General features: G+C 43.4%; 1 protein-coding gene across 2 annotated transcripts in view; it reads right to left on the reverse strand.

Annotated features, from left to right (window-relative positions):
• LOC144799862 (uncharacterized) overlaps positions 1-26,478 on the reverse strand; it is a 285,271-nt gene that overhangs the window by 252,570 nt on the left and 6,223 nt on the right. The window contains exon 2 of one of the 2 annotated variants that reach the window (XM_078671450.1): positions 8,047-8,182. The exons of the other annotated variant lie outside the window; for it this stretch is intronic. Coding sequence (XP_078527576.1) covers positions 8,047-8,182 — 136 coding nt within the window. The remainder of the gene's footprint in view (positions 1-8,046; positions 8,183-26,478) is intronic. 2 annotated transcript variants of the gene reach the window in all.

Below are 26,478 nucleotides of genomic sequence, written 5' to 3' on the forward strand. Positions count from 1 at the left end.
TGTCTCTTGGCTGTCTGTCTTACATCAAAGTTAATTTCTAATTCTGGACGCAGAAGTGTTTCCCCTTAAAATATCAGATTATATCCCTGCATTGAGAGGCATTTACTGATAGGTTTAAACCCTCAGCTTAAAAACAATCCTGTCTCCCTCAAAAACGACAATGCTACTAGTGAACAATAAGAGGCAAATCAGTTGTCATGTATGCTCAACATTATAACCTGTTAAATCAAACACAATTGTTTGTTGTACAGCATACATCCTGAGCTCACCTATTTTAAGGTGTTCTCATATATGATAATAAAGATAAAGGTGGCACGTTGAAACAGATCTTTTCCATGGTTCACACAATTGGGTTAAGCGAGGAAGCCAGTATTGTGCAATTTAGTCTCTATATTAGGGGTGGGGGCGAAGAACTCTGTTCCGCCAGCGAAGTTTACGAAGTTTTGTCCAATCTGCGCTCTGTGCGGAACACGGAGTTCGCAAAAACTCCATGAAGTGATCCAGAGTTTTTCTTTCGAGCGGCTTACCAACGTTAACACCTTCGATGCTCATGAGCCACGGCGCTCCGGTGCTCATGACGAGCTCAGCTCGTCATGGCCCGGGGAACGCTCAGGTGCGGGGAGAATTCCCCCACTGTGCTGAGCGTTCCACGAGAGTCAATACACCTGTGACGAGCTCAGCTCGTCATGAGCACCGGAGCGGCGTGGCTCATGACGAGCTCAGCTCGTCATGAGCATGTGGGCGCTGTGCATGCCCCCCTCCCCCCTAGCACAGCGGGGCAATAACCCCCCGCAGCGAAGGGGTTAAGTTGCCAAGCAGTCGCAAGAAAAATACATGCATGAGACCTCCTCCTAGCGAGATTTCTCAACGCGGGCAGTCACAGCAGGTCGCATCCTCTTGAGTTCAGAAATCTGCTACTCACATTGAGGAAAGCTGCCGCTCGAGTAGAATGCAGCCATGCCCTCTGGCATGACGCGTAGTACCATTAATGCTGATAACTCACGGTGCTAAAAATCAGTGCAGGCAGTGCGACATAACAGACTCTGTCACTGGTGGACCTCCGCAGAGCGCAGTGGGGTTTTTATGGCACTGTGCAGATATCTGGGTAGTAAAACTCTGTGAACTCCTCCTAGGTCTACTGTAGATAGGAATTTCTTTATCTCTTGTTTTCTTTATCTCCTGTGTTACAGCGCAAGTTAATACTTTCCTTTAATTCTTGGTACCTGGGTGGCAGGTAGTAGCCACATTAAAGACTGTCTTGTTTTGAGCTCAGGGCCCAAGAGGAGCTCAAGCTGAACTAAGCATGCATTGGGTTTGAACATTCAGTGGCACACCCACATCTACTTTCTCACCACTACAAACTGCAGCAGCAGGCAGTGACACTGATGTTTTTATTTTTTTTATGTGTTTTTATTCAGAATTTTCAAAGGCGAAAAACAAGGCCATAATGTAGACAATAATAATTATACGTCCACAAATCGACATAGAAATGAGCATTACAGATAACGCCGCTAGATATGGCATGAAAAAATAATAATAAAAAAAAAGAAAACAATCAATAAACATCACAGTGCAGGTGCAGGTGCATATGATGATAGATCTTAATTACACAGTACATCAAAACTGGCTAACCATCATTGGTATTGTTTGAATGGTGGGGGATGCATCAGTCTGTGAGTTCAGGATGGAGTAACGGATAGGAGCAAAGTGGGCCAGGAGGCAAGAGGCAGGAAGGATGCATAGATATTGCTGGTAGTATCACAATACATCACATCCCTCAGCTAGGCTTTCAGCAATGCTGGTGAAGCTCCCCCCAGTGCAAAGAGACCTGCCTCTTGGCCAACAGTAGTGCAATTGCGGTAAAATGCCTAATGCTGACCCGCAAAGGGAGAACATGCCCCAGTAGCGCCAGTAGTGGTGAGGGTGTGAGTTTGGTTTTGACCATTAGACTAAGATGTTTAAAAGTCACTTCACAGAAGGCCAATATAGGTGGGCAATTCCATGCTAAATGGATTGAGTCAGTGTGCTCCATTGCACACCTCTGGCAAATATCTGGCTTAGCACTATTCATTTTGGCAAACAACATAGAGGTAACGTACATTCTATATAGCTACTACAATCTGGAGACTAGGTGTGTGCTTTCGGATGTCATAATTATTGTGCTTAGGGGCATGAATTCTAGGGGCTCCACTGTCAGGGTATGCAATGCTGCAGTCAATGAGGTACGCATTCTGTGTATCAGTTTACAATCAAACGCAGTCACATGGCGGTAATTCATTAAGTCCGCTACAGAGCACATCAGTCCATCAGCTCATCTGCAAACTTATAGCCCACAGTCTGGAGACGATAGCGGTAAGCGCACGCTGCATCAGTGATTCTGTTGTGGGAGGCAGCCATGGATTATCCAGAAGAGGCAAATGTGGAGAATATAAATGTTCGGCTCCCAAGTATTTACGAAGGCTTCCCCAGGCCCAACTTGTGGTTTGTAAAGTGTGGATTTCAGCAGGAGTCCTGGTTAGCCCTAGTGGGAGAATAGTAGAAAGAGGATATGGGTGAGTAAATTCTGGTTTAGGGAACTGCAATTGTGCATCTGGGTGATACCAGAAATATGCATAGAGTGTCAGTGCCACAAGATAATTTAAAAAAAGTCAGGAACTCCGAACCCACCCCGCTCAAATTGGTTGAGTGACTGTCTGCCACTCCACCCGTGCCTGCCCACTGGCCCAAACCAGCCGCGTCAACATGCTGCGGAGGGTATTAAAGAAAGATACAGTGAGTGGGATTGGGATGTTCAGGAACAAATACAAAAACGGGGCAATACCACCATTTTGATGATTGCAACACAACCAGCAACATATAGTGGGAGCTCTATCCAACGATCTATCTGTCCTGCCAAATGATCAATGGCCGGGCCGTAATTGAGCTGGATGACCTCCGATGCAGTGCGTTGTAAGTTTACACCAAGATATCTGGGAGGGTTGTTGCACCAGTGCATAGGGAAATCCAACGCAACGGAGAGGGTTATCTCTGTTAAAGGAAAGACTTCAGATTTGGACCAATGTATGACCAGCCCCACAAAAATCCCCAAAGAAATCACCTCACCTATAATAGGGGAGAGATTTATAGCCAGTCCCCGAATAAATAAAAGGATGTCATCCACAAATAAAGAAGCCAGAAGGGGGCCCTGGTGGAAAGCAATCCCACGCTGGAGGTGGCGCTCCTGGAGATGGCGCACCAAAGGGACCCCCGTGAAAATAAACAATAAGGGCGACAGCAGCGTCCCTGCCTGGTTTCGCGCGATAGTAAGAATTTGTCTGATAATACTCCATTAGCTCGAAGCTGAGCGACAGGGTTTGTATATAATAGACGGACTAGGGAACGAAAATTCTGTGGGAAACCAAGTTTAGTGAGCACTGCCAGGAGGAAGTCCTACTCCAGGGAATTGAGGGCTTTTTCAGCATCAAGTAGTATCGCAGTAGCGGGAAGTGTGGGGTTTATTTGGTTTATGACTGCGAACAGCGTACGTAGATGTCAGGAACTGAAGCGGTATCGCGCCTACAATGCATTGAGAGAACTACCAGTCCCAGAAGACCTTGCTCCAGGTAGGCGGGATCTATATAGACTCCTCAAACCCGGAAGTCGGGTTGTATTTGATTTTGTATTCTGTACGGAGCAGCTGCCCGTTACATCCAGGAGTTCTGTGGTGCTTCGCAGACAGCTCTGCTGAAGACACGGACCCTAGCTGTCGGTTCCATGGAGCGCAGTGGTTGTGCTGTCTCGTCCTATACGCGATGCTGAAACGGTGAGACCATTGTTTGTTCGCGGCTGCGAACAAAGAGATTTCTACCGTGGTGGAACTGTTTCCTCATTGGGGAACTGATATTCGGGATTCAGCGGCCGCGAGGTTGTTACTGTGCGATCTCGCCTCAAAATCTTCTACCTTCGTGGCCATCGTTTTGAGGAGGCGCTCCGTGCGATCAAGGTATTTAGCCATTGCTGCTTGTGCATCTTCGGCCTCGGAAATATGCTTTTCCGACGAGTCTATGCAGGCCTCATGCTGCTCCACTCGGGTATTTGTGGTGTCAATGTGCGCGCCCAGGTCATCAAATCGCGCATCTATAGCCTTGAAGCCTGCCCGTAACTCCACCATAATGGCAGCAGTGCTCTCCACCGCAGGTCGGTCAGCATCTGGAGGACCAGCCAGCTCTGTCGATTCTCCCCTTTACGCCTTGGGGTTTTAGTGGCTTCAAAAGAATGCTGCCATTGTTTGGGGTCTCTGCGCCCCATAGTGAGTGGACAGGCAGCAAGCGTGTAAGTTGTAGTGGAAGTAAGAACAGCCAAATACTTCTGGCCTGCAGAAAGTAGCAGTAGCACAATGCATTTAATATGAAGTCCAGACGTGGGCACTAATGATCTTGGGCCTCCGCACCATCGGCCCATATCAGATGGTCAGGCCTGGTGGCAGGTGCTTAATGGAGTCAGGGGAAGTTTTTCACTCAAATCACTCCAGGGATAGGGCGACAATGCATGCAGAGTGAGCGGGGGAATCACGTGCTTATGTCTTCCCAGGCACTTGCCGTCCGGGACCGAAAGCAAACTATTTCCAGACAGAGTGACTCCCCTCACGGCACAGATTAGTTAATGTGCGATGTTACTGCTTAAAGCCGCTTGTGTGCAGTGCGTGGTATGCCCGTCATTGGGAGAGTGTGAGATTCTAAGCATGGCTCTTTATTGCTCCGTGGTGTCTGCCGACCCTCCTTTGGGGGCCTCAAGCTGCGGTCTCGATTTCCATTGCGGCCGCTCTCTGCAGCGGTGGCCCCGCCCTCAGGCCCGCCTGCGACCCATATCGTCGTGGGGCCTCTGAGGACCACGTCAGTTCGCCATTCCAGCAGGGGGCCGGGAGCGTCTTCATGAGCTCCGCTACACTCCATCCCCGCTCTGATGTGCCAGGTGTCTGCGGCAGCACTTAGGGGCCTGAAACTCAACGCGAGAGCATCGTGTAGCATCAATTCAGAGCTGCCGCTCGGGAGCTCCTAGATCAGGTGACCATCTTGGTGCCTGGTTAGGCCACGCCCCCGTCACTGAGTTGCTTAACTGAGTTCACTCTCACTATGGCTTACTCCGCTGTTTGTTAAGCTGGCACCTCTTCAAAGTGTTGAGAAGATATTATGTATTGTGTAGAGATATACAAGTGTTGCAACACAAATTCTTTAATATTTTCTGGATTCAGTGATTCATTTGGTACAGAATAAGTGCTGGGGCTCAAACTTTTGCTCAGAAGCTCATGTTCGGCACCATTAAATGTCAGGGTGCTGAGTCTTTATTACAACTCATGCTTTTTTAATCTACCATCTGACACTACCTGCCTCGCGATCTCACTCTTGTAGGTTCTTTTGTTACTTGCTTCTCCCTTTGTCACAGTTTTTCCATAATTCTTTTCATCCTTCTTTCCCCCTTTTGTGTTTTTTCTCTCTCTTGCCCTGAATCAAAATCTGTTGAAGAAAATAAGTTTTTGCCGAAAACCACCGTGATCGGGAAGACGCGGTCGGAACGCCCCGGGGAAATCTGCTGGTTAATCTAAAAAGCCACATTCGGTGAATACCCGGGCTGAGGAAAATAATCACATTTCCGACAAGCACATCACTGAAAAGCTGTTTTTAAATGAGTAAAGAGAGCGACAACTGCAACTATAAAAGTAACATTCGAGGAAAGTGATTGAAAGAGATAAACAAATCGTCGAGGTATGTATGAGTAACTTTGGAAAGAACTATGACAGGAAGAACGTTATTCAAGTCTCCTTAATAGAGCTGAGGTTGAAGGCAAGGAATATAGAAACGCCTCACCACAAGAACAAAACGCTTCATTTAAAAGCTCCTCACCAAGATGCTATTGCACCGGTGACAGTTTGGATGTGGATAAAGACATTAAAATTGTCCTGAAGAAGGAGGCCATAATCATCTAAGGCTTCCGAAACGCGTCGACGCACTACAGAAGGGTTAAAATTCAAAGTTGTCAACGATTAATTGGGTATAGGAAGGGAAAGCCTCCCCACTGTTGTCAACAAATGATTTGAATTAACCACATAACAAGACAAAGTGTGTTGTCTCGATCACATTTCTCCATCTTCCACATAAGTGGTTTTTGTCTATTGTGTATTTAATGATTTTGTATATGGATTCATGTTTTTAATCAAAAATAAATGTACATTATTTTATACTAACGTGTTTTTTTTCCTTGTTATGTGTTTGCCAAACTCTCGGTTTATGGGTTATAAGTGCAGTTGCGATTAGTGTAAGAGTGAAGTGAATGTATGAATATCTGTACGTATTGTCCTCCCAACGGGAAAAAAATCCTTTTTTTTACCTAACAGTACACTGGAGCTCCATTTTCCCTTGGGTTACATCGAGCCCCTCTCTTTTTGTTAAAGAAGAAAATAAGTGCCAGTCCCCAAAAATCAGTGCCAAACCGCCTGCAATCATTGGCTTTAAATAAGCACTAACTGGCTCATGCCTGTGTACCACGTGAGGGCAACGTTTTACAAGTAGTGGAGTTCACCTGTCGTAATCTTGTTATAGACACACACTCATTGGTGTTAGACCATAGTTTATTTCTGGAAATTGCAGGGTGGCCAGGTTTTAGAAACCAAAAATCAGGACAACCAGTAAGTGTTACCACAGGAATACAAAGACAAATTACTGACACAGCACTATGGTATCACATATCTCCAGAGACATTGCTATTGCTGTTGTTTTTGTGGTGATCAAACACTAAAAATGAAACGGAAATGTACTCCGCTCGAAAATTGCTCCTTTCAGCATTAACATATGGGGTTATAAGTGAATCTGTGCTATGGAGTTCTGCTGAGTCTGGATTAGTATGGTACCTGTTCTGGCTTGCTGTGTGCTCACATTTAGCCATTTTCACCAGCAATCTCACACTCGGTAAGCATAGCATGAAACAAAAACATTGTTGCAATTGAATTACTTAAAAAGTCACCATGTTTGACATGCTCAGCTTTTACCTCTTCTTTTGCCGCAAGGGTGGCAATATTCACTGGGTCTGTGTGTGACTGTGTGATCCACATCAGTTTTTCTTTTCATTGTGGGAATTGTAGTCCTTGCTTTATCTTTGTGATAGGCAAAACTAGACATCATAGTATGCAAAGAAAACCCCTAAACAGCAGCAGCTAGTCACACACAGACCTGGGACACTTGGCATGGCTGTGGTAGAAGGATACCCATCGTTGTATCCTGCTGACTATGCAGTTGGGTTTGATAGATGTGTGAGGCACTTCATGCTTGTGCTCTTTCAACTTAAAAAAACACAAGAATTTCAGTTAGTAAAAAATGGCAGGACGCTAGGGCAGATGATATGTAAAAAAGGCACTACCCCAGCAAATTTGCGACATCTGGTCACCCTAAATCTCCATTTGCCATAGCGTTCCATGAGGTCTCCTGTAAACAGTCCTTTGATCATTCACATGGCATAACTATTCCTTGTTGATAAGTTGCTTCAACTTTCTTTTTCTTTTTTCTTTTTTTTTTCTTTAGTCCTCATAGCCCAGATAAGCAGATACACTGCCCCAGATCACTTCCCACTAGGCACCTCAAGGGATCTTATTAGGAGCCTGGAATGGTACACTCTATACCTTGCAACCTTACTCAACCATTGGTGCCTGATCCACCCCGAGATCCGTCGGCTACCACCAGAGTATTTGCAAAATGACATAGAGGCCTAATCATTGGACTCTTTCATAAATGTCTGTACCCAAACCTCATAGGGAAGCCAAAAAGCATTTCGCCTACATGTATGCACTCTATCCAAATTATTTGTGTGCTTAATCGAGGTCAACCATTCCAATTTACTAGGGGGAGTTGCCTTAACCCATTTCTTACATATTTCCCTACGAGAAGTAATATTAAATAAAAAATCCGTTTTTTCATATTTTTTTACATAGATTCATTGTTATTAGTAAGCCCAAAAAAAGACCAACAATTCACTCACCTGGAGTGCTTCACCCAAAATAGATAAAATTGTATTACTCACATCAAGCCAGAAGGATTGGATCGCCGGACAAGACATAAACATGTGCGTATCATCACCTTTTTCCTTGTTGCATTTAGGGCATTTGGGAACTACTCCACTCCCCATTTTAGATAATTTGTATAGAGTCCAATAAACCCTGTGAAGACAAAAAAGGTGGTTCTGGCTTAAATTTGCGGGTCGGACTGTGGAGTATAGAATGTCATAGGATATAAATCTTGTATCTGTTCTCCTGGCAAGCTCCTCTCCCACAGCTCCATAGGCAGGTTGAAATCTCCATCCGCCATTTCCATTAACAGCCAGAAGTAATTTGCCACCTACTTTTTATGAATTGGTCCAGCTACCAAACTTTCTTCCAGCTTATTTGACAGTCCTGCTTCGAGGCCATCAGTACGGCTCCAAACTTTGCATTTGCAGATACTTGAATCTCGAAAGTTGGCCACTGAACAATATTTGACACTCTTCCCATGATATTAGGTTACCATCCATTATCAGCTGCGTGCAGGTAGTAATTCCTGCATCCTTCAGTGGAAGCACCAGACATTCCTTCGACCATTCTGGAGATCCTGGAGAGTCGAAAATAGCTGCCATCCCACTGTAATAATTGATGTTTAGCTCTCTCCTAACTTTGTGCCAAGTTGTTGCTAAACGCTGTAAGGTTTTTAAACGTTTTTTTTTTAAATCTCGGATCTCCATATTTATGGATAAAGCCATACTCTCCCCCTTTTATGTCCTTTAACATTGCTATATACATCTTTCCTATCTCTGAGTCATCTGGTATTTTAAATAACCCTTTCCCACCTTTTAACAGAAACACCCAGGCATAGTAAGATAGGTCTGGCAATCTTAGACCCCCTTTCTCGTATTGTCGTCTAAGCTTTTTCCACGAATATGCACCCCTTTCAAGGCCCAAATAAAACTGGATATTTTAGACTGTACTTTTCTAAGCCACTCATCCTTAAAAGCCAGTGGAATATTCTGGAATAAAAACGTGACTTTCAGGAGGACTGACATTTTAATGATGTTAACTCTCCCATAGATGGATAAGGGCAAGTGAGACCTCCCTAGCAATAGTTTCCCTATATCCTTATATATCTTTTGAAAGTTGGTTTCAGGAACTTGTTCTATTTTCTCAGTGATCATAATACCTAGATATCTCATTTCCTTTTTAACACAACTCTCTTGTGTGGTCATGTTCCAAGCCATAATAACCGTTTTCCCTTGATTGATTTCATATCCTGAAATCTTCCCGAACCCTGCAGCCAACTGATAAACTTTAGGTAGTGCTAAACTAAGATTTGAGGTATATACTACCAGATCATCCGCATATAACCCCACTTTCTACCGCCAACCCCTCGACTGAAAAGGAAGTATCTCCTCGTGTTTCCTAATTTCCTCTGCCAGGGGTTCGATGTAAAGGTTGAAGAGCAGTGGGGACAGTGGGCAACCCTGTCTCGTCCCTCTGAGGATATTCCATTTCTCAGATAACCTCCCATTTATTAATATTTTTGCAGTCGGGGTATTATAAATCTGCTTTACTGCCCTGCAGAAATTTTCCCCTAAGTTGGATAAACTCAAAACTTCATGGAGGTAAGACCAATTTGCTCGGTCAAACGCTTTAGTTGCGTCTACTGTTATGACCGCTAATGGGACCTAATCTACTCAGGCTAGGACGATAGCACCTATAAGACTGTAGGTTAAATCCTTAATATTCCTGCCTCGCACAAACCCTTTCTGGTCTTCATGAAGGAGTGCTCCCACCACCCCATTCAACCTCTCTGCTAGTATCTTCGCATAGATCTTGTAATCTGCGTTTAGCAGAGATATGGATCTGTATGAATCGCAGCAGTCTGGTATTTTATCGGGCTTAAGGATCAGAGTCACTATGGCATCATTCCAGGAAGGGGGATCTCTTCTCCTGCATCAAAAATAGCTATAAATAACTCACTGATGGTGAGCATCAAATAATAACTTAACTTCTTAAAAACTTCTAAAGGGCAGACCATCAGGACCTGCTGCCTTGCTGGATTTCCCCGATTTTATGGCATTTTCTATTTCCTGCTCAGTTATTGACTTGTTTACAGCAGCTTTCTGGAGTTCGGATGCTTTTAAGATAATTCTTGTTCTAACCAATCTAGGACTTCCGTCCTGGTCATGCATAAATATTCTTTATATACCTCCTCATAATATTTTAGCATGGTATCCTCAATGCAGGCCTCCGCTGTAATTGGACATCCAGCATTCCCAAAATTAAGCTCTTTTATGACATTCCTAGCCTGATCACTCTTTGCCTTCCAGGCAAGTAGCTTGCCACACCCTTCCCCATAATTGTAGTGAGCCAGTTTACTGGCTTGCCACCTTTCTTGCACCCGCCTTTCTACTATCGCCAACAAATCCATTTTAAGAGTTTGGATCGATGCCTTTCCTACCTCATCCATCCCAAACTTCATTATGCTGTATTTTATGTTCCAAACTCTGAATTTTATTTTCTATATTAAGAATTTCTGCCCTGCGTTGTTTATTTTTGTAGGACTGGATTGATGTAATCCTGCCCCTCAAAAAGGCCTTGTACGAATCCCAGACAATTCCTATCGAGGGACTTCCCCGATTATTGCCCCAAATAAATTCTGGGATTCTATACCGAGTTTATTTATAACCTCGTCATCGGTAAGTATGGAACTATCCATAGTCCACCTTCGTTGTGTCGCTGCAGTTGAAGGGACCAGCATCAATGCTATCGCAGAATGGTCAGACACATGTGCTCCAACGTGGTTTACATCACGAACCTGGTCTATTATATTATGGTCCACTAAAAACAAATCTATTCTGGACTGGTGCCCATATTTTTTATTATTGAAAGTAAAACTTTTTAGAGCTCCCTTCTTTTCTCTCCATATATCGCACCATCCAAGAGGTATTACCTCGAATTCTTTTTTTTTCCTTTAAATTTGCGCTTTCTTACACTAATCTTTTCCCGCAGTTCATTCCTTCCTCAGCGGTCCATTCATCCGCTCGTAAACTGTGGGTTATTTCTTCATTACATCCACATACTCTTCCCCGAAAGACAGGAGCCTCCGTGACCACGAGTTAAGCTGCCGCCATGTTCCCCCAGAGCATCCTCACCAAGTTCCTTTAACTTTCATTCACCATACTTAATGAATTCCCATTTGTCTATATTCACCATCCGTCCTTTCATCACTCCAGCCACCATTTCAGTGCCTTGAAACAATACTTCAGATGATCCTGAGATAAAAGACAATAAAGGTGATCTCCAGAAATGGACAGAAACTCCATGTGTGCCCCACCTCCATCCTCACAAGTTGAAACAACACTCCAGCTTAGTGCAAAAACAAAAAAGTGGGCTCATCTCCATACTGAATGTAGTAGAGTAGTAGTAGAGTTGGCCGTTAAACGCTGTAGAAATGCCCTCCTAATTGGCCTTTAAGCATCAAGCACTAAACCAAGGCTTCAGTGCATGCATTGGATTAGGTTGCTAGGAAGGTACAGGTCCAACGCCATCACCAAAGATATAAATAATAACACACAGTCTACACATGGACATTTTAATCATTCATACTACATGGTAGCAGAACAACCCCCTAATACAACTAGTCTCAAATGTTTATTCTGCTTTCAGTAAATATGTATTTATTAAGACCCCTTGATGTTGCTGAAACATACTGGTCATTTGTTTGAGTCCCTGACAAAGCCGATTCAATCTTTCATCCTTCAGAGGAATATAATTCAAGTAAGGTTTAACAGGGTAATAGTGTAACGGGGTGGGAACGGGAACCCCTGTTATGTGGTGGATTGCTGATTGTCCCTCCCCTCCTTCCCCTCAGTCCGAATGGGACACCAGTCCGTTGCTTTCCGATGACGGAGGAGAATTGCAGGAGGGCGCCTTTAACTGGGCCTTCGTAGATGACGAGACCACGCCCCCTCATGACGTAGGAGGACCCGGATTGGACAAAAGCCAGGAAGCCCTCTATTTGGGGTGTGTTTACACCCAGGAGGAAGCGGAGCGGAGAACTGGAGACGAGCATCGGGACGACGAGGACGTAGAGCACTGGAGAGGACGTGAAAAGACCGGAGGAGAGAGAGCGGGAGAAGGTGGAGAGCCAGGAGGCCAACGACCCGGTGAACCGCCGTGCCACACTCCCGAGGGAGGAGTGTGGCTGTCACAGGTATGGCGGCGTTGGGCAGCTTGGGTCGGGGGCAAGGGGGCCCGTGTTACATAGTGTATATAGTCCTCACCTTCCTTTTACCTTCCCTCACATCCTACCTTCCTAACCCCCCCCTCGTACCTCACTATCTCCCGAGCACAGAGCACCGGCAAGAAACTGTGAAGCACTGGTGTTCCTTCACTCGGTTACTGTGGGTCGCTTGATATCAGATAGCGAAACTGACATTATCCCTCTGTTGGTTTCTCTTTTACGGAGCTGACACGGAGCAAGAAACCCACAGCGCTGTCCCTTGAAGATATCCATACCATCAGGGGAAAGAGGATGGCCTCGTCATCCTCGACCAGAACGGACGCCACCACGGACCGGGCCGACTTTGCAAGAGAAAGGCTGACTTTCAGGACTCGCAAAACCTTTATTAAAATAAAGAACTCCTTATGCAGAATAAGTCTCCAGCCTATTCATACTTCCCCAGTAGAAAGACTCCCGCCTGTCCACACACCCACGCTACAAATAGCAATACCACATAGTCACAACACTTTGAATTTGAAACTGCAAAATGGATGCATACCTACAAATATAACAGCAGAACAAAACATCTAGAAGACAACCAGGCACACAAAAAAGAAAACGCACATTTCCACCAAAAATCATTAGGGAAGTACATAGTATTGTCATAAAATGCAAATGAAAATGCACTCTCTGCTTTCTGCTTTTAAACCACATTAATACAGCAGATATTTCTTTTAAATGTTAAGGAAATATACTCTGGACGGAATCTTGTCTTGATGTTGTCATTGCAGGAGCCATGCCCTCCAAACCAAATATTCCAGGTTACAGCCTAGAGCACTGGTGTCAGGCCCCTGGCCTGAGTGCTCCTGAATGGGTCTGGAGCATGGAAGGCCCCCGTCATGCAGCCCCCCCCCCCCCCCTACTCATGTTTCCTACCCCACTGGTTCTTCCACAATAAAATTGCTACCATCTACAATAACTTTGCTTTGCAGCCAGACCCAGAGATTTCATATTTTAAAACCTACTTCACCTGTTTGGCCTCAGATTTTTCTGTTAACCAATTTTACTTTTATTTTTAAAGAAAATACAGCCAATGCACTTCTGTCGTGTCATTTAGGTACACTCGAGGACATGTGACTTAAACCTTTTTAAACTAGGACAGGATATTATTGGATTATAATTGGATCAGGTATTAAACAAATCTATTAACTCTGCCACGTTTCACTTTCTGGAAACAGGTTAATTTGGTTCCTTAACTTAAAAAAACTTTCCGCAGACCCGATTTTGATGGCGACAGAGCTATCGACCGATATCGCTTCTCCCTGCGAATAACTTGGAAAAAGTGATTAACAGGAAAATTTCCATCTTTTTAGGAACCCACGGTCTCCTTGATGACTCTGGGTTCCGCCTGCTTTACTGATCTAAACCTGATTTGCTTCTTTTTACTGAATATATTTGATATACCTTGATTGGTTGTGGTCATACTACGTTAATTTTGTTGAAACTCTCCGCAGCATTCAGCACTGTATTACACTCCACCAGATTAGTGAATAATGCACAGTGTGTTAATTTAGAAAAGTTCAATGCTGAAGCACATATTAATTCTTAACAGTAAGGCATTCTACAGTGTAGCACATGTTAGATTCCTTATGAATAGCAAGGCCCTGGATATCTCTGAGTCAAGTCATTGAGGTTTGCAAGGTGTGGGTCTGGAATTTCGGGTCTTAACTTGTGTAAATGTCAGTGGAAGCCGGCATGGGTCGCAGGTGCCTGGGCGGGCGCGGAGGGAGGGCACGCAGGTGGGGGGAGGTTGCGCACAACGTAAAAAATAAAATAAATGAATAACACTTACCTTGACGCCGGTCCCGCGTCTCTGCTCCTGCTCTCATAGTCTTGACTCAAGGAACAGGGAGCACAGCAAGACTCCCCTGACCAATCACAAGGCTGCAATGCAGTTGTGATTGGTCTGACCGTCCTGGTTCGACACTCAGCCATGGAATGGGGCCCTAGACATGTCCTCCACGCAGGCTGTAATGCAGTCTGCATGGAGAGAACAGGGAAAGTGAGCATGATTGTTTTGGGCGCACGAGAGGGCTGGCCAAACAGTCTTGTGCACTTAGGAGTGGGCAAACCACACTTCCCCTGCCCCGCTCCAAGAGCAGAGCAGCCCCGCCCATCCAGCCACCCACAAAGCAGCATGGAAACATAAAATGATAATACCTCGAAGCTATTATTATTTTATGTTTCTTTTACCTTGCATTGCTTTAAAGCAGTAGAGCGCCATAGCAGAGGAGCCGCCACTGGTAAAAGTCACAATTTGCCATCCCTGCAGGCATGTTATTAGAATGTGCGCGTAGTGAACTGTAGATTTGAGCTGGTAGAGCTGAACAAGCCCTAGCCCTACAGTAATGTGCATCATGGTTTGACCTAATCCAAGTGGAGGTGTTTATACGAACATGGATCTGCTCTAAAGCCTGAAAACAGTTTACAGCTTTCTAGAACAACTTTGTAACTCTCTTTACATGTAAAAGGAACAATTCATAGCTTTAAGACTCCAAACAACTAATAACTCAATCAACATTCAGTCCTGGTCCATGGGACTGTGCTCAATGAATGATTTACTAATGCTTCGTTGCCCTACTGTTGAAAAAGTCTTGTGTGTTGTTGAAACGGAATTAATTGCATTTAAGAAACATTTTGCAGTTACGCATCTTTTGTCCTTTAAATATTTTATGAACCTTTTAAAATGTTGCGTTTATTATTGTATTGGGTTTTTGTGTTTCTTGTGTTTGTATTACCTAACAGCACATTGATTATCACAACATTAACAGTTATACAAGTGAACCTACTACACGCCATCTTCTTAATACGAGCATCATATTTAAAATTTGGCGTTTTTAATCATATTTAAAATGCCTAGAAATAAAATCGAGATACATTCACCGGGCTTTCAATATCAAATTGTAAAATCTATCTTCTTTCACAGCTGCTCATAAAAATATTAAGCTACACTCTCCAAGGATTTTCTACCGGCCACCCAGGAAGTGAGAATGTACGTCAATCAAATGTCGGGGTGAGTGTGTTGCAGAGTGGCAAAGAGATCACCCCCAAAGTGAACATAAGAGTTTGGGAAGCGCTTTGCCAACAGAGACAATTTTGTGAAAAATAGATTGTAAGTGAGTCACGTTGGTTTGCTAGTTAGATGGCAAATCACGATAACATGCTCTGCATTGTTCCACCATCTAGTGTTCAGTTCTGGAAAAACATGTTGAACATAGGCAGGCTGTTTATATGACTTGTGATGACATCGACTCTAAGTGCACAAAGTCCCAATACAGGACCACTACCTTCAATATCTATTTCATTTCACAGTGATGTGAAACTATGGGATATTTTTTTATTTGCTCAGCTATTATGTACCTTGCCATCTACTCCGTGGAAGAGGTAGACGATGAGACAGGCTGTCACGTGATTCTGGGGCAGCCTCATGGCACAAATATATTATTACGATAGGCAGCCTCTTTCGTTTTGGAGAATGAATATATTACAGATCAGTACCTGTACGCGGCCTTCCTGTCACAACCAACTTGGAGATAGACACTTCTTTGCTTGCTCTGTACCACGTTAAAAACACAATGCAGGAGATGCTGTTACTGAAGTGAAATGGGAATGGAGGTACAATGGCACCTCCTATTCACGAAACAAGCATTGGCATAGCCAAAAGGTCTCGCCTTTCGGACCTTATAAGTGTTTAGCAAGAGCTTTTGGCCATGCCAATGTGTTAAAGCTATGGTGTAAAGCAGCGTGGCTGCTGTGCAGCAAGTTGTAAAGTTAATATAAAAAAGTGTTGTAAGCATTTTTGTTATCTTATATATAACCAAGCAGATATTATGTACAACTAAACAACCCTATTAAAAAAATAATTAACTTAAAAAATGTCTTCTAGTTATTTTGTTTTTTCAATGCTGGCAAATTCTTCCTGCCTGTTCTAATGCTTGTTTGTTATAGCTTTTTTTTGTTATGGGGGGCATAAACAGAGCAGGTAGTGAGGTGGTGCTGCACTGGTGCAGAGCTGGTGCCGTGCGTGTGCTGAGACTGTGCTCAGATGGTGCTGCACTGGTTCTGAGGTGGTTCTGCACTGGTGCTGAGATGGTGCTGCGCTGGGGCTGAGTGAGGCTGAGGTGGTGCTCTGGTGCTGCAGAGTAATGCTCAGGCGATGCAGCGGTGGTGCTGCTGAGTGATGTAGAAGTGGTGCTGACTGACTCGTGATGTGCTGATGCTGAGGTGGTGCTGATCTGGTGTGACACACAATGTATAATATGCACACTACCAATTTTAAAATTGTTTTACCATCAAAAACGAATCAAGCTATGACATTCAGCCTATCATTTGTGCCTAACCTCAAACCCAATCAAGGGCCATGCTGTAGAAGGGCCATGTTGGAAAAGTTGGATTTAAAGGTTATAGGCATGTAGCCTGGGGCGGGGCAAATTGCTTTCAGTGCAGTGTGTCTTCTGTAAAATAAAAGTACAACTTTCAGTAAATAACATGAATCTGCTAACCTGAGCAGAGTCAACTTTCAATGCGCGCTCTGTTAGTCTGATTAATGACCAAAGTACAATTGTATCTAAAATTGTATTTTCCCCCAAGGAATACAAAACTACATGTTTAGTTTCTATGACTTAAAGTGTTGTTATATGCGTTTGCAGATGACAGTGTTTGCGGGCCTAATATGTGGCCAATAGCTGACAAATACATTTCTATATTTTCAGTCGCTCTATACTTTCCCTACGTCTAGCCGGTTTTGTAGCAGCTCTGCCACTGCGTGTATCATGCTAGTCCCTCTTCCATGTCTGTGATGCATGCTGTGTCTTTATATCACTCACCCGCTTGAGGCAGGAGGTACAGGAGATCAACTTTAATGAGCAATACCGCGCTCCCCCAGCGCTCACTGGTGACATGATGGCCAACACTAGCTACGGGCCTTTGTTCTGCACAAAGGGTGCAAATGTCACTGGTCCCAGCTCCGTACACGGGGCATGAGTGGTGTCGTCTCAATGAGAGTTGTGTATGTAGCACTAAGCCTGCACTAGAATTATTAGGGTGAGATCATGGAATATTAGTGTTTTAATGTCTGTACAAGATAGGATTTGAATATTGGCACCGTTTATAGGTCAATCGAAGCATTACACGATGATGCAGTTTGTCTACAGTGAAAAGCTAATGGGTCAGTCGTGATGGTAGGATTGGAGGTTGGGAGCACAATGGGAGGCCTGCCGGTGGATTGAGCCACAGAGGGGGTCCACCGAGTGTGCACCGGGACTCGGGAGGGGCACGGATGGCGTGGTAATATCACGGATGTCGGCAGCTAAATGCTTACCTTTTTTCCAGCTATGCTGTCAGTAATGGTCAAGCAGAGAGCAAAAAATAAAGGCACGCACGCACTAACAGGCACATGCATCATTGTTGGCTTTTGCGATTTCTTAATTGCGATTTTTAAGGAATCGCAATTAAGAAACCGCAAAAGCCTCTGCATGAAGAAATCGCTGAAAAATGTGCGATTTCTAAACATTCCTTAATTGCGACTCGCAAATTGCGAGTCGCAATTAAGGAATACCTCCCCATTCATTCCTATGGGCCTAGAGGCCCATAGGAATGAATGGGAAGACATTCTCAATTTGCGATTCGCAATTAGCGAATCGCAAATTGAGAATGCGATTTCAAGGGTGCAGGGTTGTCCAAAGGACACCCTGTTGCACCCCTGAAATTAATCTGTGCACATATGGTGTGCACACACATGCCCTAAGGGCATGTGTGTGCACAACATGAAACTTTGAAAAATGCACAAAACTGCATTTTTCAAAGTTTCCACAAATTACCATGAGGTTCAACCTCATGGTAATTTGCTCCACCTAATTGCGAAATCGCTATTTTTTAAAACTTTCATGCATTGCATTTAAGGAATCGCAAAATGTGATTCCTTAAATGCAATCCCAATTTGAGAACTCGCAAATATTTGCGAATTCTCAAATTGCGAGTGCCTTCACCCTTAATGCATCCCAAAAGCTGATTTTGCGATCGTAAACGGACGATTTTTGCGATTTGCATCGTTTGCGATCACAAAAAGCTTTGATGCATGTGCCTGTTAGCCACTTAAAAAATAGGGAAAAAGTCAGTCCTGTGTGACTCTGTGATCTGTTATTTAGAAAATCATTTTACGAAATATGATTGATAATATACCGTATTCACAAACTTTATCGTGTTGGTGTCCTATAGTATTTTGTCCGTACCAAGTCACAATTGATTTGCCATGCTGAAAAGAGTGCTTGCGAGTAAGTAATGCTCATGTTAAAAAAATATAACTGTTGCTGCATACTACTAGATTTCTCAGGTTCTTAGGGATACTGGGTAACTATATAGAAGGGACACGCAAAAACATATGTTTGATCCTTACAAGAAGATCCTCACAAAATAATTATACAAAGAATATGCAATTGCACCAACCGCATGGTAGTGGTCTCTAAATTCTCAATCGCTATCGCAACATCATTTTAAAACACTGGCCACTATTAAGTACGGAACACGATTTTAGAGTTCGCTTTGAAAACAAACCCATCTTTGCTTATACCAGAGCTCCTAACTTAAAAGATTTACTCACCCGAACCACAGGAGACACAGAAGAGACTGTTTTCAAAGGTTTGTTACCATGCTACAATTGTAGCAACTGTCATAACTCTATACCAGGCAACATTATTGACCACCCCATGAAAGGCACGAAAATTAAGTTGAGAGTAAACGCCACATGCAACACGACCAACGTCATTTATTTACTTAAATGCCCATGTGGCCTATGTTATGTGGGACACACAGAGAGGAACATCCGCATCCAGATCCTGGAACACAAGAGCAACATCATAACAAGGAATTCCAAATCTACCGTTGCTATGCACTATATGGAGAAAAGGCACACTGTCTCACAATTCAAATTTCTTGTTCTAGAAGTGATTAAACAGACTGAAGGGGGCAACAACAAAAACAAACTTTTACAAAGAGAGAACTACTGGATACGTCATCTTTGCACGATGCAGTCCCATGGGCTTAATGACAGAATAGAATTTCTTTGTTATCTTTGATTCAATAATTTTTGACAGCATGGACATCATTTCTTATATATGCAATGATCTCATACACACGGCAACGTGACTTACAATGTGTTCATATACTCGTGTACTGCCCCTCAATGTGTACTTAATCGCCTTTTTAGCGTGTCGTTAGGTCACACTCTGATGTATTTTCACCAGCTTCCAGTTATTCATTTTCACCCCCCATGTTCTTTTCATACGCCTGTTTAGCGTATTGTTTCGTTACACTTTGATTCTTTTAAATTAATCTTTGCACATACACACCTTCTTAAGATGGCGCCCACACTTAATACACTTTGATCCCTTTTCTATGTTTTACAACGTCCTAAACGTCCGGTCCCGGACGCTACCAACTTTATTAGTCACAACGCCTGTGCGTCGTAACCAACCCACTGGATCACACTCGTATATTAACATGGTTGACCCGGACTTGCACGTGTCTTTATAACCGTCAACACAGTAAGTACCTCGCCGAGATGACCACTCATTTGGTGTCTTTTCACATTCGAGTAACGTTTAGCTTACATTGATGTTCATCATCTTTTTACTTAGAGACCACGCGTCCATTTATCATCCATTGAGAACGTGAGAATACTCTTCAGATTGTCGGTTTATCTTAAACCTTAACTTAAACAACTCCCACCACCTTGCGAATCACTAATTTTCTTTGAATGTTCGTCAGCTAATATACACAGATCACGAGAACCATAAGATCACCATTCTCACGCTGACAATCTTCTTCACGATTCACAGCCATGGCGCTCAGTTATATTTCAGCACAGTTTTCGCCGGTTCCCGATCACTTTTGGTCACATTTTGGTTACATTCGAGTGCTCGCTTACCAGCACTTCTGAATATCACCGTGTTAATTACCGACATGCATGGTCACACACTAACGCACTGGCAATATAAGCCGTGTAACAATTGCATATTCTTTGTGTAATTATTTTGTGAGGAAATAGCAGATTTTAACAATCTGGTGATCAATATTTCTTCACATGAGTTATCGCATCATGAAATGCGCACATTACAAAAAGGGCAAACCTTCATCCCAACCACCACCACCAACACACTGGAATTGGAACTAAGTTTCTTTAAGTTAATGAGGAACATCATATTAAAGAATTACTTTAACGATGTAGTCCAAACAACTGATCACCAAGATGATACCTTATTGAAGGGATTACGTCCACGAAGTACATTTTTGGCTCCCGTGAGCCATAAAGTAATAGACACCTTTGAGAACCGGGTGAAACATGAGATCACAACCTTAAACTTTCAACAAACTTTGAAACACTGTAACCTCACCGTGAAGGACAGAGCATATTCAGAAAACTTGCTAACAACAACTCCATAGTATGCCAGAATAAAGATAAAGGCGGTGCCTTGTCATCATGGACAAAGATTACTATCATGAACAAGTATTAATTCATGTCTCCGACATTAACACCTATGCCAAATTGGATCAGAACCCAACACAGGAATTCACTTCTATCTTGATGAACATCATACAGAAAGCACTTGACAATGGCACCATAACAGACAAAGTCAAAAGATTTTTAATTCAAGATAATCCACGATCACCTTCCCTACATATGTTGCCCAAAATACACAAGAACCTGCACAAGCCACCTTTCAGACCAATCGTCTCCACAAGAGGCAGCATCCATGAACCTATAGGGAAGTTCATTGACAAACATCTACAGGCTTTCGTAATAAACATCAACTCTTATATCCAGTACACCACTGATTTCATGACAAAAATCGATTCAATTCAAACAAGTCCAGAAGAGGAACTATGGTTGTGTACAGTGGACGTTAAACCACTGTACACCTGAATTCCCCATAATTTAGGCATTGAAGCCATTGAGCGAGTGTTACTTGCCTCTACCATAGACTCCAACTTACAAGTATTCTTTTTTTTTTTCTAAATCTTTTTATTAATTTTAAAAAAGCAATATCAATGAAAACGTATCAGGTGCAATGCAATTATATACATACGAGTATCGATTCGTAGAAAAGTCCGGATAGTAGCGACATAAGACACAGGATACCGGGACTCAACACTCCTAAACAATCAGGATTATGAAATTAACAGGGTTTGCTCTATCGAAGGGGCTGGCCCTCGGTCCCGCCGGTCACAAAATCACTTTATACTTAGATCATGAACAGGATACATTGCAGCCCTTGTATGCAGAAGATACACCAGATCAAACAACAACGCTCGCATTAGCACCATAATACTGAAAAAGGGGGTCAGGATAATTAAAAATAGAAGAAAAGGAAAATAGAATCAACAAAAAAAGGAAACGCAAAGCGCTTAAACACCCCACCCCCCACCCTGCACCCTTGCATGCAGCTTACGCCAAACCCCAACTAGCAGTGTGCCTGTCGCCCCATCTAAACTATAACCCACAAAAGGAATGGAGGAGGGCCTTTGTACAGGCTCCCAGCCTCTCCCCTCCCACTAACTCTGAGCCTCCCCTAAGTAAGGATATTCAACAGTTACAAAATCGAGCTAAGATTGGGGGATTCATTACTCGCCTACATCGCCTCCCGGTATCAACATTATATAGTGAGTACCACACAGCCACAACTCGAACAAAAGTCCTGAAGAATAAGCCTGTGTCAGCCCTGGCCAGTTCGATCAGGTACACAAGTGTACTGCACCCAAACAGTCGCCATCGTGGAAGAGTGCTGAACACAGGAGCGAGCCGGAAACATCACGGAACAGTGAATCATATTGTCGTTGGGTCCCATCCGCTCCGTCAGGAACTCCCGACATTGTTGCCAGTCACGTTTAATTGAGTTCGAAAAAATCAAGAGGGGTACCTTGTCAAACCACTCCTGAGTCTTTACATAAGCCCTCAGATGTATATTACGGCGCAATGTTCTCTCCGTCAATGTCAATACTGAACATGCCAACACAACAGGGACATCCGACGCATCGCCATTAGCTGATTTGCGGATCAGAGTCTCACTCCTCTCTCGCTGCACAGGGTTGTTGGCGCCGAGTAAACCAGTTGCTGTGGACGCCGCCACTTTTACACTGTCACGGAGTTGAACACAGGTCTCTTTCATACGCCCCATCTCTAAAATAACGGCATCCAATTTAAGTTCCAGTGCTTGGACCCTCCGGTTCAGGGAAAGGTGAAGACCACCGACAGCCGCCATTAGAGCTGCGAGCGTGGGTTCACTCCTGGCCGACACTGATTGTTCCCCTTCGTTGGTGACATACTGGTCTGATGTCGGAAACCCCTTGGTTAGGATATGTCGTCCCAAGATATCCGTATGACGGACCATGGACCCCTTGGAGGGTTGGGTTCGAATAATACGCAGGTCGATATTGGGTATTATGTCATACATTTCCACCATGGTCAGTCCCTCGGGCCCGTAGGGACCGCCAACTAGAGTTAAGGATGAGGACACCCGCTCCAATCGCGTAAAGGATAATTCAGGGTCGTCGTCAGGACGTGGCCGCAGCCGCCGGGTCACCTTTCCGACTATTTCCAAGCCATTCACGGCGCTGGCTCCGTTAATTAATACCCAACTTGCATCCGCAGAGTCTGTGTGGCTTTGCTTCACAGCGCCAATCCGTTCGAATGTCCAATGCGAAGATCGGACAAAAACTTCACTTCCGTTCCGGTGGACCGGCCCCTTCCAAACTCCTGTGTCCGATGTTGTTCACGATTCACAGCCATGGCGCTCAGTTATATTTCAGCACAATTTTCGCCGGTCCCCGATCACTTTTGGTCACGTTTTGGTTACATTCGAATGCTCGCTCACCAGCACATCTGAATATCACTGTGTTAATTACAGACATGCATGGTCACACACTAACGCACTGGCAATATAAGCCGTGTAACAATTGCATATTCTTTGTGTAATTCTTTTGGTAGGATCTTCTTGTAAGGATTAAATATATGTTTTTGCATTTGCAGAATATATACCCCTGACGAAGGGCAGAACTCATGCCCGAAATGCATTGGGATGGATATGAAATGGGGATGGATATTGATTTAAAGCTTTGAGGCTTTCATCGTTAAACTACTTCAAATTACTTTCACGAACTGTATCACAAAGATGGTTTGACATGTACAGTGAACAATGAAATTGATGATTGGTCATTAAAACAAATGACAAGTAATCCTTGTGTACTTTGAAGACTTTCAACTTTACACATTTGATTGAACCATCCTCTTGGTCTTTTACGCTGTGCACTGGGGGACAACTCCTCTATAGGAGTTGCATCAATATCGGATACTGGGTCACCCCTTTACTCCAAATGAAATGTATTCCCAGACATCGGCTCACTTCTTTATTCTTCATATAAGAGTTATGAACATTTTACACTTATTTATTACCTAGTCTTAAAACATATGAGTTTTATCAGTATAAACCTGCCCTTTTCTTCCTTTGCACATTATCTTATCCAGCTTTGTGTTATTCTTTTGAGGACTTCTTGAAAAACGCAATACGCTTCTGTAATGCAAAAGATTTCTAGCCTTTACTAATGTAAAACTTGCACTTTTATGTTTTTGTTAGTATAATTTGCAGAAGAAAACCTCTTAAAGGCTCGGATGCAACTTCACATTGGAAATTACTGTTGTTTTCATTATGTGGTTACTATATGCATATCATTTTATTTTTACGAATTCTGTATTTTATTGTTTCTTATGTTAATTTTTTAAAAATCGTAAAAAGATAAAAGTTGATTTATTGATATCCGCAAATTGTTTGAATGCCGTCCTGTATGTCAATAATATAGCAGTACTTCAGCAGGGATTGTGCCCTTGAAATAAGAGTAGTGACAAAGATGCGTTGTAACAATGTTCGTAGCTCAGCACAGGTATATAAAGTTATGTTTGGTAATGCTGTGTATAGAGGGCATTATTACAGCTTAGCAATGGCAATTATATCAGGCATTGCTACTTTCCTCTTCATGGAGTGTGCATTTGGTGTTATTCTTCCTCCTGACAGACAATTACATGACTGAATAGTTTAAGAAATCAATCTAAATATTGCTCCCTCTGCAACAGAGTTTAAGAATATTTTAGTTATTAGAAATAAAAAAATATTTAATCTGTAACATATGCTTTCCCTCACATATATATTTCATTATCACCCTTTCGACATATAATGTATGTGGCGTTTGCTCTTTTCAGAAACAGACCTGGGATGTTGAAAGAAAGCAGACAACTTGATATTTTGCTTGCTAGGAAAGGTGAAGCGAATGTTGCCATAACCTAGGATTCTTACGCATTATAACCTTACTAGCAGCCCGTTCCGACGTTGTCCGGGGATGAAATGTAATGTGTGTAATGCTTGTAATAGTAAATCACAATTTATTGTAATATTTCACGGTATACAAGATTTTTTGTTTCATTTGAATGTGGATGGAGCAGTGTTTGAAACTGGGTAATGCTGAAGTGTCCCAATAGTTATGCATCCATAAGGCACATGACAAAGTCTGTGTATTTAAGCTTATAGCAGGCACCGTTTGACAGTGTGTAATGGTGAGGTTTTAATAGCTTAAGTGGCACAATAGTTATGCATCCATAAGGCACATCCCTTACAAGCGGCTCTGTGTGTTATACGTCATTTTCAATGAAGGTGTGAGCAAGTGTGTTTATGAAAGGCTTTAGCAGGCAGCGTTTGAAAGTGGCTAATGCGGAGGTATGAATGGCTGAAGTGGCACAACAGTTATGCACCCATAAGGCACATGATGTACAAACCGCTCCCTGTCCCATACGTAATTTTTAGTGAACGGGTGAGCAAGTGTGTGTGTAAAACCAATTTCTTTGTAGTTATTGCAGAAAGGCAAAGTGTGAGTTGTGCAGCATTACCTAAGTGTTGGAAAAGGCAAGACGGATTTTATGCGTTGTCTAACATTGATCTTGCACGTTTGTAATGTTTGTTGAGTGTGTTTGTCCTCTTCTGCCTGCACTGTTTGTAAGAGCGTTTTTGAGATAAGTGCCTCCTTAGCTGTACCGTATTTGAAGAGCGTTCGTGATCGGTGCGTCCTCAGCAGTAACCTTTGCAGCCTGTGGGTGTTGTGGAGTGGCTTGCTTATGGAATCCCCAAGATTGTTCTCTTAGACGTGAATCTGTGTACGCTGCCAGTGCCCTGCGTGACAGCGTGCTTGCGAGGGCTTGGCGTGTCTGATTGAGGCTAGTATTGTGACAGCTTTTATGCCCCGCCTGAGCCCCGGAATAATTTTAAATAGTGAAGTCTCTTATTTTGGCTGGTACGCTGCCTCGCTTCATCCTCCGCTAGCAGTAATGGCGCGTGAATGGCGAAAGCCGCGCCCAATTTTTTATTTTTTATTTAGCCAGGCCCCTCTGACAACGCTGACGCCCACATGGAATGGAGCGTGAATGGTGCGCCCAGTGAATGGTGCGCTTGTGAAAGCCGCGCCCATTTTTTTGTTTCTTTTTTAGCCAGGCCCAACGCTGACGCCCACAAAGGACTAAATGTGAAGTCTTCTTTGACACGCCCATCACTGACAGCACAGCGCCAACGCCCACAAGGGACAACTTTACCCCTAAGGTTCTTTCTCCTTTGTGATGTATATGGTGGCAGCTGTATAGCCTATGTCCATCTGCTGCAACTCCCCTTTACAATGCTGTATTGGGTGTAGTGATTGGTGTTGTACTTCTTGAGCTTACCTGCCTCAAAGGTTTCAGCTCTCTCTTTATAATAGTAGTATGGATATGGATTATGAAGTTTTTACAGATATTACTGTATTACTGCATATCTGAACATTCGTGTATTTTGCCGATTTCACAACAGGAAATAATATCAACCAATACATTTGTCTTTAATGGAAACATCCTTTAAAGATGTTTAGTGCCTTAGTTCAAAGGGTGCCAACAGTAACTTGAGGCCGTCTTTAAATTTCAGGCTCTAGGCGATGTTTGATGCGGAGGCCAAATCCAAATAATAGGAATTGAGGTGCACTCAACGATATCAACAAAAATTGCCTAGTTGAATCTACGGGTGCTACTCTACGATGTTGTGTTTGGCTAACACAAACTGTGGCTATCCTTATTGGGGGGAAGCAGGGGGAACCTACTTGTAGAGTGCACTGTTCCTACAAG

The sequence above is a fragment of the Lissotriton helveticus genome, chromosome 12, assembly GCF_964261635.1.
Source record: "Lissotriton helveticus chromosome 12, aLisHel1.1, whole genome shotgun sequence".
In the NCBI taxonomy this organism is placed as follows: Eukaryota; Metazoa; Chordata; class Amphibia; order Caudata; family Salamandridae; genus Lissotriton; species Lissotriton helveticus.